The sequence below is a fragment of the Brassica napus genome, chromosome C7, assembly GCF_020379485.1.
Source record: "Brassica napus cultivar Da-Ae chromosome C7, Da-Ae, whole genome shotgun sequence".
NCBI lineage: Eukaryota > Viridiplantae > Streptophyta > Magnoliopsida > Brassicales > Brassicaceae > Brassica > Brassica napus.
Window position 1 is genome coordinate 13,471,347 of NC_063450.1, and position 11,875 is coordinate 13,483,221.

At 41.6% G+C, this 11,875-nt stretch overlaps 1 protein-coding gene across 1 annotated transcript; it reads left to right on the forward strand.

Annotated features, from left to right (window-relative positions):
• Window positions 1-5,209: 5,209 nt before the first annotated feature.
• Window positions 5,210-5,827, forward strand: LOC125590425. Its single transcript, XM_048763990.1, has one exon. It carries the CDS (start codon window positions 5,210-5,212, stop codon window positions 5,825-5,827), a length of 618 nt encoding a protein of 205 aa, XP_048619947.1.
• The last annotated feature ends 6,048 nt before the right edge of the window (window positions 5,828-11,875 follow it).

The following is an 11,875-nucleotide window of genomic DNA, read 5'->3' on the forward strand; positions in this document are numbered from 1 at the left end:
CGATGATAGATGCTGTATAGTCCGTTGAGAATTTTTCCAACATGGGTTGATTAGTTCCTAGTGTTTAACTAATCTCAGATTGTTGTTTGCTTTTAGAATGATCTTGACGAGACATCGCTTGTATGAATATTCTCCGCATATTAGTCGACGAGAGTTTTGCTTTGGTCGAGCGTTTTCTTGTCGAAGTTTCTTCTCTGTGATCTTGACGAGACATCGCATTGTTTGAATATGTTTTTGAAGTATGTGAGTATACGAGTATAGTATACGCACCTACTCCGTCCCTTTTTTTCTCGAGGAATAGAATGATCGACAGTCCGAGTCGGTTTGAAGATGACACTGGACTGTGATTTGGTTGTTTCCAGTTGAAGACTTGGAATATGTCGGTTCCGAGTGAATTGCCAGAAACGAATCGGTATTAAGATGACGTTCATGTCTCTAGTTTTTTCTCTCCTTAGGAAGCGAGCTTGATATGTGGGCGATCGTTTCTCGATTTTCGGAGAGGTTTGATCGGTTTGCAAGATCTGGACGAACAGTTATGGGACAATATATCGAGACAGGAAAAATCACCTAAGACTTAGTCGCTAGACTATCCACCTAGGTTTTACGTTCCCTAAAGTTTTTTGGCAGTCTCAAGGCGTTTTTATTTCTTAGTAATTTCCTACGAAAACTCCAAGTCTGATTTCAAAAATTTCAATTCGCAAATACCTTAGTTCTCTCGAAGATGCAGTTTTGTCTCTTCTCAGTTTTGCTTGCTCATTTCCCCTTCCTCTTCTTGTGTATGTTCGCCATTTTCGATATTGGCGTTTATCCTTTGAAACTTGACATTTATTTTCCGAACTTGACTGATACGAAGTCAATAAAAAGGTTCACGTAATCGTATAGTTGAGGCGGCTAAGGTGTTAAGTTAACTGTTGCCGTATTATACGATTAATCTGAATCCACGCGAGAAAACTAGTCCTTGCGGTTTTTTTTTTTTTTTTTTTTTATCGTAAAGTTTCAATGGTAACTCCTATCGAGACGAGACAAAGACGTTTCGATCGAGATTTGAAGGAGAACACAAAGATGGAGGTAAGGGCGAGTAGGAGCAAGCGAAGGAGTTTAGACGAGTCTTACTAATTTTTGTCGTAAAATCTCAACGGAAACTTTGATTGAGACGAAACGAAAAGCGTTTCGATCGGGATTCAAAAGAGAACACAAAGGAGGAGCTTTTTGAGCCTGACAGGTTGCTATGTAGCGAGCTGGAGGTCTGACAGGTCGCTATGAAGCGAGCTGGAGGTCTGACAGGTCGCTATGTAGCGAGTAGAAGTAAGCCAAGAAGAGTCCTACTTGTTTCGACGTAAAATCTCAACGGAAACTACGATTGAGACGAAACGAAAAGCGTTTCGATGAGGATTCAAAAGAGAACGCAAAGGAGGACTATTATGAGTCCTGACAGGTCTCTATGTAGCGAGTGGAGGTCTGACAGGTCGCTACGTAGCGAGTGGAAGCAAGCCAAGAAGGGTCCTACTTGTTTTCGTCGTTATATCTCACGGAAACTCCGATTGAGACGAAACGAAAAGCGTACGATGAGGATTTAAAAGAGAACGCAAAGGAGGACCCTTTTTAGGCTGACAGGTTGCTACGTAGCGAGTGGAGAGTTGGCTTGAGCTCGGTCGCTACGTAGCGACCGAGCCGTGTGCGTGCTCGGTCGCTACGTAGCGACCGAGCTCTACGTAGCGACCGAGCTTGGCTGGAGCTCGGTCGCTACGTCGCGACCGAGCTGTGTGCTTGCTCGGTCGCTACGTAGCGACCGAGCTGTGTAATCGATTTGTTGTGCTTCCTTTTTCCGCGATTAGCCTAGAGGTTTTCTGCGGTTTTTGGGAAATGTTTTTGGAAAACGTGTTTTGGTAAAACCCTTACGCATTGAGATTTCTTTTGTTCGGTAATGAGCAAACTTATGGGGTTTGATAAGATTTATCGTTTCCCTTTATGTTTAAAAAGAGAAATCGCGAGCTCGTTTCATTGCACTTCCTGTGGCGAAAAGTCGCAGCAAGGTTTTCGATTTTCTCAAGAACTGTGGCGTTTTCATAGGCGTTGGCCATAGGCGCAGTGGCGGCTGGAGTTTTCTTACCAGCGTTATTGCGAACTGCCATTTTCTCTTTCGTATTTCCAAACATTGTTTTGATCAAGCGTTTTGCGGCTTTGAGTTAGAGTAATCCGTACCCCCACCTCCTTCTAGCGCCAAACTGTGGGAACCAAAATTCGCACTGTCGATTTCCGTTTAAATTAGGAAAGTTAGGAAAACCCTAATTTCCCAGAGGTTCCGGATATTTGTTAAACCACACGCCAAGCAATTAGAACACGCAATTAAAGACGAAAAGAAATAAGAAATCGTAAAAAAGAGCAAAAGGAGTTTTATTCTGAATCCGCATATGAGCGTTACAACAAGGTAGAAGCCTTGGCTACGAGAGCTGTCGGCGAGATTACTAGTTCTAACAACCTAAGACTGCAAAACCTAGTTGAGTCGCAGCTCGAAATAACAAAAACGGAAAGTTGCCTAATTTCTCTAAGTGCTAAGTTTGCTCTGAGAAAAGTCCTCTCCCATGCCTCTCGCCTAGGACTCCTTATATACTGGCTCCAAGGTCGGTTTACGCTTTTCCTCTTCTGCCCTTAAGCTGCCATAGCATAAAAATGGAGATATTCCATTTTTTTTTTCGATCTTCGTAATTATCTTCAAAATTTCGTATTTATCCACGGAAACTTGACATTTATCTTTCCTTGCGAACCAAGCGTAAACCGCTATGCGGCTCACGGGCTGTTGGTTAAGAAATCGTAAGTCGGGCCTCGAGTCATGTCTTAGGTCCTTTTGGGCCGTGTTTTGACTCGAAGGGTTTATTACGGCTTCTTTCGATAAAGAACGAACTTTCCGCGGTTTTTACGGTAAAGTTTGATCGATAACTTAGAATGGCGGGGAACGTGAAATGGGTTCGCTACGGTCTTCGGGAGATAGCATCGAAGGGTAGACGAGAATGCATGGACTAATGTCGTATCGACGTTTCGGCTCGAGCTCGGTCGCTACGTAGCGACCGAGCGGAACACACGTTCGGTCGTTGCGGAGTGACCCTTTTCGAGCTCTTGTTCGATGACTCGCGTTTCCTCCGTAAAGCTTTTCGTAAAGAAGAATCTATTTCGAAAAAGTGTTTGTCGAAGAAGGTTTTTCGTTTTCTTCATCGGGGATTGGACGTTAACTTCGTCGCAACCGTTTTCGACCCCAACAGCGACCGAGCTTCGGTGAGAGCTCGGTCGCTACGTAGCGACCAGCTTTTCCGCTGGTTGCTATGCGGCATTCTTGTTCGCGTCTTTCTCTGATTTTTTGTGAATGTGTTTTCTCCGCAAGATTCTTCGTAAAAATAAATCTTTTTCTAAGATTTATATTTAGTAAAAACGTTCATGCCGATTTTTACGGACTTTCAGACATTGATTCCGTCGTGACCGATTTTGACCCCAACATTTCTCTCTCAAATTAGAGGTTCAAATGTAGTACTTAGGGATCGAATCCACATAGACTCTAGGATTACACAATAGATTATGGTCTTTCAAATAGGCTAGATTAATTGGTTTATTGGTTTTAAAGCAGTAAATGGATTTGTGATTTGTGAGCAAGTTTATTGCTCGATTGATTTGTTTTGAGGTTGTTAACAGTTGGGAGAATAACTAGATTCAGGTATATTCTCAGGCATGACAAATAAAACTTAAATTGGATTTTTAGGGGTTTATTGATAATAATTGTTCTTGAATTCAAACTAAGATATAATCAATCTAATTATCTAATATGGATCTCGGATTTCAACTCTCGTATGTCAATCACGAGAAAGTGTCGATCGATAATTCGTTCCGAATATCGATCAATACACCTTTCAAAATATCGATCGACAGGGCTATCGCTGCGTCGATCGATACTTCTTCCAGAAAACTTTACGGACAAATTTGATTTATATTCTCTAACTCACTAGATCAACACTCGTCAGTTAGATCATACTAGTTTATTTTCAGGTATTGAGTCAAGCAATGGCTTGATATCAATTAATTGTAAGATCTAAGTTTAAAGGGTGATCAATCCTAAACTTAGCTTAATGCACAACTAGATGAAGAAATATATTTTTAAACACCCTAACAATTGTTTGTGTCAGTAATACATTTATCAACCTATTGAGAAACCTAAATCTAACAATATGGACTACTCAGACATATTCATGAAACACATAGTTATGATGGTTTGAATAATACTTAAATAAAATACACAATAAAAGTAAGCAACATAATAAGTGAAAGGAAGGGAGTTCAAGAGCTTCTCTGTTTTTTGTAGTACTGCTCTATCTCTCCAATTCTAAGCTCTCTCCTTTCAATGGTGGCCTCTTGCTTCCTTCAAATTAGGTCTAAAAAGGTCTCTAAGCAAGTCTGCCTCTAAAATGATACAAAACCCTAATAAATAGCCTAACAGACGGCCATAGACTTAAGATGTAATTATTGAAACTTTTGTGAAACTTGAAATCTTCTAATTTGTCATTAACTCTCGGGTCGCTTCGCCGTCGATCGATGAGAAGAGCTCAACATCGATCGATATTTGTTGGCAACCGTCGGTCGATATTTCTTGGAAACCGTCGGTCGATATTTCTTGGTAATCGTCGACCACCTCCTATTTCCAGCAAAGCTCAAAAGATCTCCAATAGCTCCAAATACATCATTTTCTTCTAGTTAGTACCTGAACCTGTAATTACTCTAAATAAACTCTATATAATAGTAAATATATCTTAAGACACTTATAAACCATGGCTAATAATGGATAAAATCCGTGGTCTATCACAGATACCAGAACCTGCCGATCGAGAAGTAAGAAGGGATGGCTGTGTCCACGTGGCCTGACATCTCTCACCTCTCCGTCTCAAGGCCGTAGCGGATAAATGTTCTGAGGCAGATGGGCCAACATGTCAAGTGGCCTCAGAAGATGAAAGCACCCGATTCTTTCAGGAACCCTGGTCTCTGGTTTGACTTCCACCGAGACCATGGTCACAAAAACAGAGGACTGCGTCGCACTAAAGATCGAGGTCAACGAATTGATTAAGAAAGGACACCTCAGGGAGTTCCATTCCTAGAAGGCCAAGAGCCATCTAAGCAAGGAAACAACGAGAAAGCCCACTGAAGCTGCTCCCGTCTCGCCACCTCGACAGGAATGATATCACATGTCATATTAGGCAGTTCGGAGATCAGCGGCATAAGCCACGCACCCGCGAAGAAAAGCACTTGGAACGCCAAGAACGGCCTAGAGGCAGCCAAGCCGAAATGCCTGCTCTTGGGTACGGACGAAATAAGTTTCATGGCCAAGGAGGAGGAAAAGATTCTCACCCCCCATCATGATGCCATGGTTATATCGCTCACTGTAGCGAACTGCCTGGTGAAAAGGATACTGGTAGATTATGGAAGCTCCGACAACATCATCTTCCAGGCCGCATACAAGGATCTAGGACTGGAGGAAAGCACTCTAACTCTAAGGATAACCCCACTCATAGGGTTCAGCGGAGAAGTCAAGCAAACCGCCAGAGAGTTGACCCTCCCAGTATATGCTGAAGGGCTCAACATGTCAACCAAGTTCCTTGATGTTGACTGCGACTCATCCTACAATATGATCCTAGGACGGCCCTGGATTCACGGCATGGGAGCCATCCCTTCGACTCTTCACCAGATGGTGAAATTCCCTGCACCCTGGGGCATAAGGACAATAAGAGGGGAACAAGAGTATTCCCGCCTCTGCTACCAGACTAACTTTAAGGGAAAGACCAAGGTCTTATAGCAATTACAGAGCAAGCCTCCAGCTCACCATAACGAGGAACCGGAGATAGAAGAAATGGATGACGTGCAATTAACCGAAGGAGATCAGACCCGACATCTCAAAATCGGCTCTAAGCTGACCGAAGGACTAAGGAGGAGGTTAATAGACTTCGTCAGGTCTAACTCCGACTGTTTCGCTTGGTCTCACGCAGATATGCCTGGGATCGACATGGATATCATCATGGACAATCTGCAGGTAGATCCCTTATATCAACCCGTCAGACAAAAGAGGAGGAAGTTTGCTCCCGAAAGGGACGAAATCATCAACGATGAAGTCAAAAGCCTGCTCGGCGCGGGGTTCATTCACGAGGTACAATATCCGGAATGGCTAGCCAACGTCGTGGAAGTCAAGAAAAAGAATGGGAAGTGGAGAGTCTGCATAGAATTCACAGACCTCAACATGTCCTGCCTTAAGGACCCCTTCCCTCTGCCTCATATCGACAAGCTGGTTGACGCTACCGTGGGTCATCAGCTGATGAGCTTCATGGAAGCGTTCTCCGGCTATAATCAAATACTCATGCACTCAGAAGACCAGGAGAAAACATCTTTCATGACGTTTAGAGGGATCTATTGCTACAAGGTTATGCCCTTTGGTTTAAAGAACACGGGATCAACCTCCAGCGACTGGTGACTATGATGTTTGCCGACCAGATAGGACGAACCAAGGAGGTCTAAATCGACGACATGCTGTTCAAGTCCCTAGAGTCTGAGGACCACATATCTCACCTGCAACAAGCCTTCTCCACTCACCGGAAGTACAACATGAAGCTCAACCCAACTAAATGCTCATTCGGGTCAATTCTGGCAAGTTCCTCGGGAACATTGTAACCCACCGGGGGATCGAGGCCAACCCGGAGAAAATCAAGCCCATTCATTCGATCCCTTCCCCGAAGAACGTCAAGGAGGTCCAAAAGCTAACAGGAAGAATGGCGGCCTTGAGTAGATTCATCTCCAGACTCTCAGACAGATCTCATGCCTTCTTTGTAACTCTCAAAAACCAAAAGAACTTCCAGTGGACGGAAGAGTGCGAATCCGCTCTCCATGAGCTAAAGGCATATCCCACCACTTCTCCTCGCCTATCTAAGCCACTACTCGGTGAGGTTCTGCTGCTATATCTGGCAGTCTCGGAGCACGCCGTAAGCGCCGTCCTGATACGCGAGGAGGCAAGCAAGCAGCTACCAATCTACTACGTAAGTAAGGCTCTCCTGGATGCGGAAACCCGCTACAGCCAATTAGAGAAGCTGGCCTTAGCCCTGATAGTCGCCGCTCGTAAGCTGCGACGCCACTTCCAGGCTCACCCAATTGTGGTAGTCACCTCCTTCCCTCTAAAGTTGGTTCTCCACAAGCCCAAAATCTCCGGACGCCTCGCTAAATGGGCTGTGGAACTAAGGGAGTACGACGTAATCTTTCGACCTACCACATCTATAAAGTCACAGGTTCTGGCAGACTTTGTGGCTGAATTCTCCCCGACCTTGCTCCCGGCTCTGGAGCAAGAAGTGCGCCTCCGAAGCAAAACAAAGGAAGAGGGAGGAAGAGGGAGAATGGGTCCTGCACGTCAAAGGATCCATCAACGTCAGAGGAGCCGGAGTAGGAATAGTGCTTACCTCCCCGACAGGGAACACGGCCTCAAGGGCCGTGAGATGCAACTTCAAAGCAACCAACAACGAAAGCGAGTACAAGGCCCTAATCGGTGGGCTAACACTCGCCCATCAGATGGGGGCAGAAAACATCCAGGTCTTCGGTGACTCCCAGCTAATAGTCAACCAGGTACATGGAGTGTACCAAGCAAAGGACGACAACATGATCCAGTATCTGGCGGTCGTCCAGTGTCTCCTCAAGAAGTTAAAGAGTTACAAGCTCTCTCAAATCCCCAGGGAACAAAACTCGCAAGCCGATGCCCTGGCTAATCTAGGGTCCTCCCTTGAAACAAACAGCCTGATGAGTATACCATTGGTTGTGCTTTAATGTTCAAACATTGTGTTAGAGTGATATATATTTTCAGCAGTAATAGTCGACGCTCGAATATTTGGTCGAGAAATTAATCCAAAACAATAGTTTTGTTTTCCGGATTTATGATATATATCCCATAAGCGTTTGGCATATTGGTTAATATTTTAGTTCTCCGGATACAGTATGCTTATTTCATTAATGTTGTTATTTGCGAGCTAAATATCTTGTAAAATATAGGTTCAACCAAGTGAGAAAACATTTGTTCAGGATGAACCACCACATTTTCCCGAGGGTGATATACATGTAAGCATACTTTTTGCATTACTAATCCACTCTTTTAATTTGTTATATATTTACTCGTATGAGTACTAAAATTTCAAAATATTTGACAAAGTTCTATATTAATGCAACGTGTTTAAGTAATAGGATTCTCCAATCAGAGGTTTGTCGGCAGATATATCTGGATTAACTCCCCCTCCCAATGTCACATCTTTGGACAATCAAATGGAACATCCTCCAGCGTCAAAGACGGTAAAGTTTTGGTCCCCAGTTAATGATAGTAGACGTTTCAATTAGGTTATGGTAATAAAGCTTTGGATATTAACATAGTGCCTATTTTTCCAGGTAGCTACCCAAAGTCTCCAAACCGGAAGTTTAGAGGTAAATTTTTTTTGTTTCTTTGCTGTTAAACTTAACTTTGTTCTAGACCGAATGGTTTTTCTTGACATTAAGACTTATATTATTTAGATGGCCCTGAGGGATCCGTTCCCATTTATTGAGAATTCATCATTCTCGCTTGGTTTGTCACAGGAAGAAAGACAGGATCACACTAACGGTAGATCCTCTCAAGAGCCAGAAACGGTCGAAAAAGACAGTCAGGCTAAGCTCCCACAACGTAGAAAGAGTTTGCGGCTACGAAACTTTCTGAATCCAACGTTGCTTCCGTCAACTTCCGTAGAGCAGGTACAAAATGTAAAATCCATAGTAGTTTTAACTTTGTTAGTTTGGTGGTTAAAATTATAACACTAGGACTTATCGTTTTAGATTTCTGAGATGGAATTGTTCCAGGTTATTGAGATTCCGTCGTTCTCCCTTGGTTTGTCCCAGGAAGATAACAATGATGACCTGGTGAACGGGTCGGCTGCTGAACAAGTCGCAGTGGAAAAAGATAATCCTTTTGATTTACAAGAATGCAGGAGAGGCAAAAGACAAAAAACAGTTACCCATGGCCTCGTTGATGTTTTCCAGTGTAGTCCAGATATATTAAATAGAGCAAGGGAATCCCAAATGGTTGTGTATGGCAAAGCTGATTCTTGGGAATATACACAAAAGTATACAAAACTTGCCCAAAAGCTGAAATCCCATTTGTAAGTTATTCGATTATCTTATTTCTATCCAGATATATTAAGATCTATTTGTGTCTATTAATATATTAATATCCATACTAGTGTTATTCATCTTGGAAGGTGTCAAGTTTCAAACAAAGACATTATTGACATTGTCGAAAAGGCCAGGCCATACTCTTCAAAGGTAGTAAAATCTTCTTTGTTATCGTTAAAAATTGCTCCACCTATTAATATAATTCTTTGTAGGTGATGGATGTACTCATGAAGCATCTTAGCTTTTCATATGCTAAGCAGTCTCTTTCGGTCGAGGGCAAAAAGTTGGTATTTTTTTATACCAAGTTCGTTGCCTCTGTGTCTAGGAACTACTTCAAATTCTCCAAAATACCGGCAAAGGAAAAACATATGTTCACAAAGGGTCTGGTAAAAGTGTTTGGAGAGGTGATGGACCATCATCCTGATCACTATCATTTATATTTCCCTTTTAATCTGGATAAGAAACACTGGGTCAGCTTGTGTGTGGATGCTTCCTCTTGGATCATTACAGTTTTTTATTGCAACACCTCGCTAAGGAGTGAAGCTTCGATGAGTTCTGAACTTAAACCAATATCAGAGATGTTTCCTTACCTAATGAAACAAGCTGGGCTGCAAATTTCAAATTCTCAACTGATGCCAATGGTTGTTGAAAGAGCAAAAACCGTTCCGCAGAACATCATATCAGCAGATTCTTCGTTAACGTCGGTTTTGCTAATGAAGACACATTCTCTCTCTGGAATTGAAATATTTCGTTGTATCGCACCCCATATCTTAGCTTCTGAGGCGCAAAGGGTCGCTGTTATGCTCTATGAGTACCACATGAAACTCTAGTTTGTTGTTTATACATTGAATTTGTAGAATTGGTTACATTAGACTCTGTTTTCCAAGTAAGGATTTAAGACGAATGCGATGTTTGAGAACTGTCTATTTTGTTTTCCTAGAGTATAATTATTTATATTAGTATGTCATGTATGTACACTTTTACATAATTGATTATTCGAGTTCCGTATATGCAAATTATAGGTATGAACAAGTGAAACAGATTATGAAACACAATAAGTTTATTTTTTGATCAGTTAAGCTGGATATTATTAATAGCTACCGATATAGCGAATAATATCCGGATAATTAGCCGAGATCAACAAAGGATCATTGGAGCCAACTAAGTGGTCATCTATAATGATAACACACATCTTCGTTCACATGATTGATGTTTATTTGGCTATAATTTAACTTTAATTTAACTAATTGTTAACATAAAACTTCTTAGAAAAGTCAGATATTGTGGTTTGATGATCATCAAACGACAAATTTCCCATTATTTTGGCCGTTATACTGACAGGTCTAATTGGAGAATTGATATGAACAAAATTTTCAAAATTAATTTTGTTAAAGTTTGCTGATTGAAAATTACACAATTTAATACGATCTATGTTAATGGGATTATGTATTCTGCACCTTATATAATCATCCGCCTCTCCAGCTACAATGATGATTATCAGATATTAAAGTTGTGACCATTATCTTATCCTGAACCAATATAACTAGTAATGGGTAATTTGTAAACATAAAGGTAATAGAGTACTGTATTTTGAATTCCAAGGTAAGATGTAGTGGTATTACATCTTAGGAAAAACCACATTCACCGACAATTGTAACTAGTTCGAAACGATTATATTACATATGAAAAAAGATAAGTTTGGGACATACAGACACGAAACCAAAGAAGAAGACAAACATAACAATCGAAACAGAGGAAATCCTTAGATAAAGACACCACAGCCTTTCATTATTCAGAATTTAAAACGGAACAATAGACCATACGATTTAAGAAAACAACTTGAACTGATGTTATTTTTTATTGCTTCTGCCCACGAACATAGCCACCGATTGCTTTACTCTCCAGGAAGTGACGGAGATGATCCAGATGCATCTAAAATATTAAAAGATAATTAACAACCTAGCATAATCATTTTAGAAATCGTATGATTATCTGTAACTAACCTTCTTCGGTTAACTGGTTTGATGACACACTTGATTCAGCGGCGTTTTCTTGTCGGTTTTGCCTAGCGTTTGTAATTTTAAGATGGGCCCTCTAGATTGAAACCATCTCATGTTCGGTAAATATCTCTTCAAGAACATCCTTGCTGCCGAAGAGTTCGCGATCATTATAACCTACAAAAACATTTTACGAATAAAAACGTTTTTTATAAACTAAACCCTACGATACATTTTCCAAATTTGGTTAATAACCATTGAACACAAATGTTGCACCGCCGACGGTAAACGTTGTCTTGTTGAGAAACTGGAAATGGCCAACATCTTCGTATCCAGATGAAATGCAAAGTTTTAGATCTGTGAACCCTGAGCGGAGATGCATCATAGCTTCTACTTCGGAAGTTGTACTCACAGTAATCGGTGGCCTCCGAGTCCCATCTAGTTCAAGCATCCATTATGGGGGGTGGTAAGCCATCGCCAAGGGTGTTTTAGGCTTTAGTTTATAACGATCTCGGATGATAGTTTCCAAATCATCGAAACTCTCGTTCGGTTTAACCAACACTGTATACTCGAGATCGCTCGGCTTTCTCTGGAAAATCCAATAACCGTCATCGTTACGCTGCCATGCTCTGTGATATAAACTCACACGCAGAGGTGTCGACATCTTAAAAAGAAAGATTTTA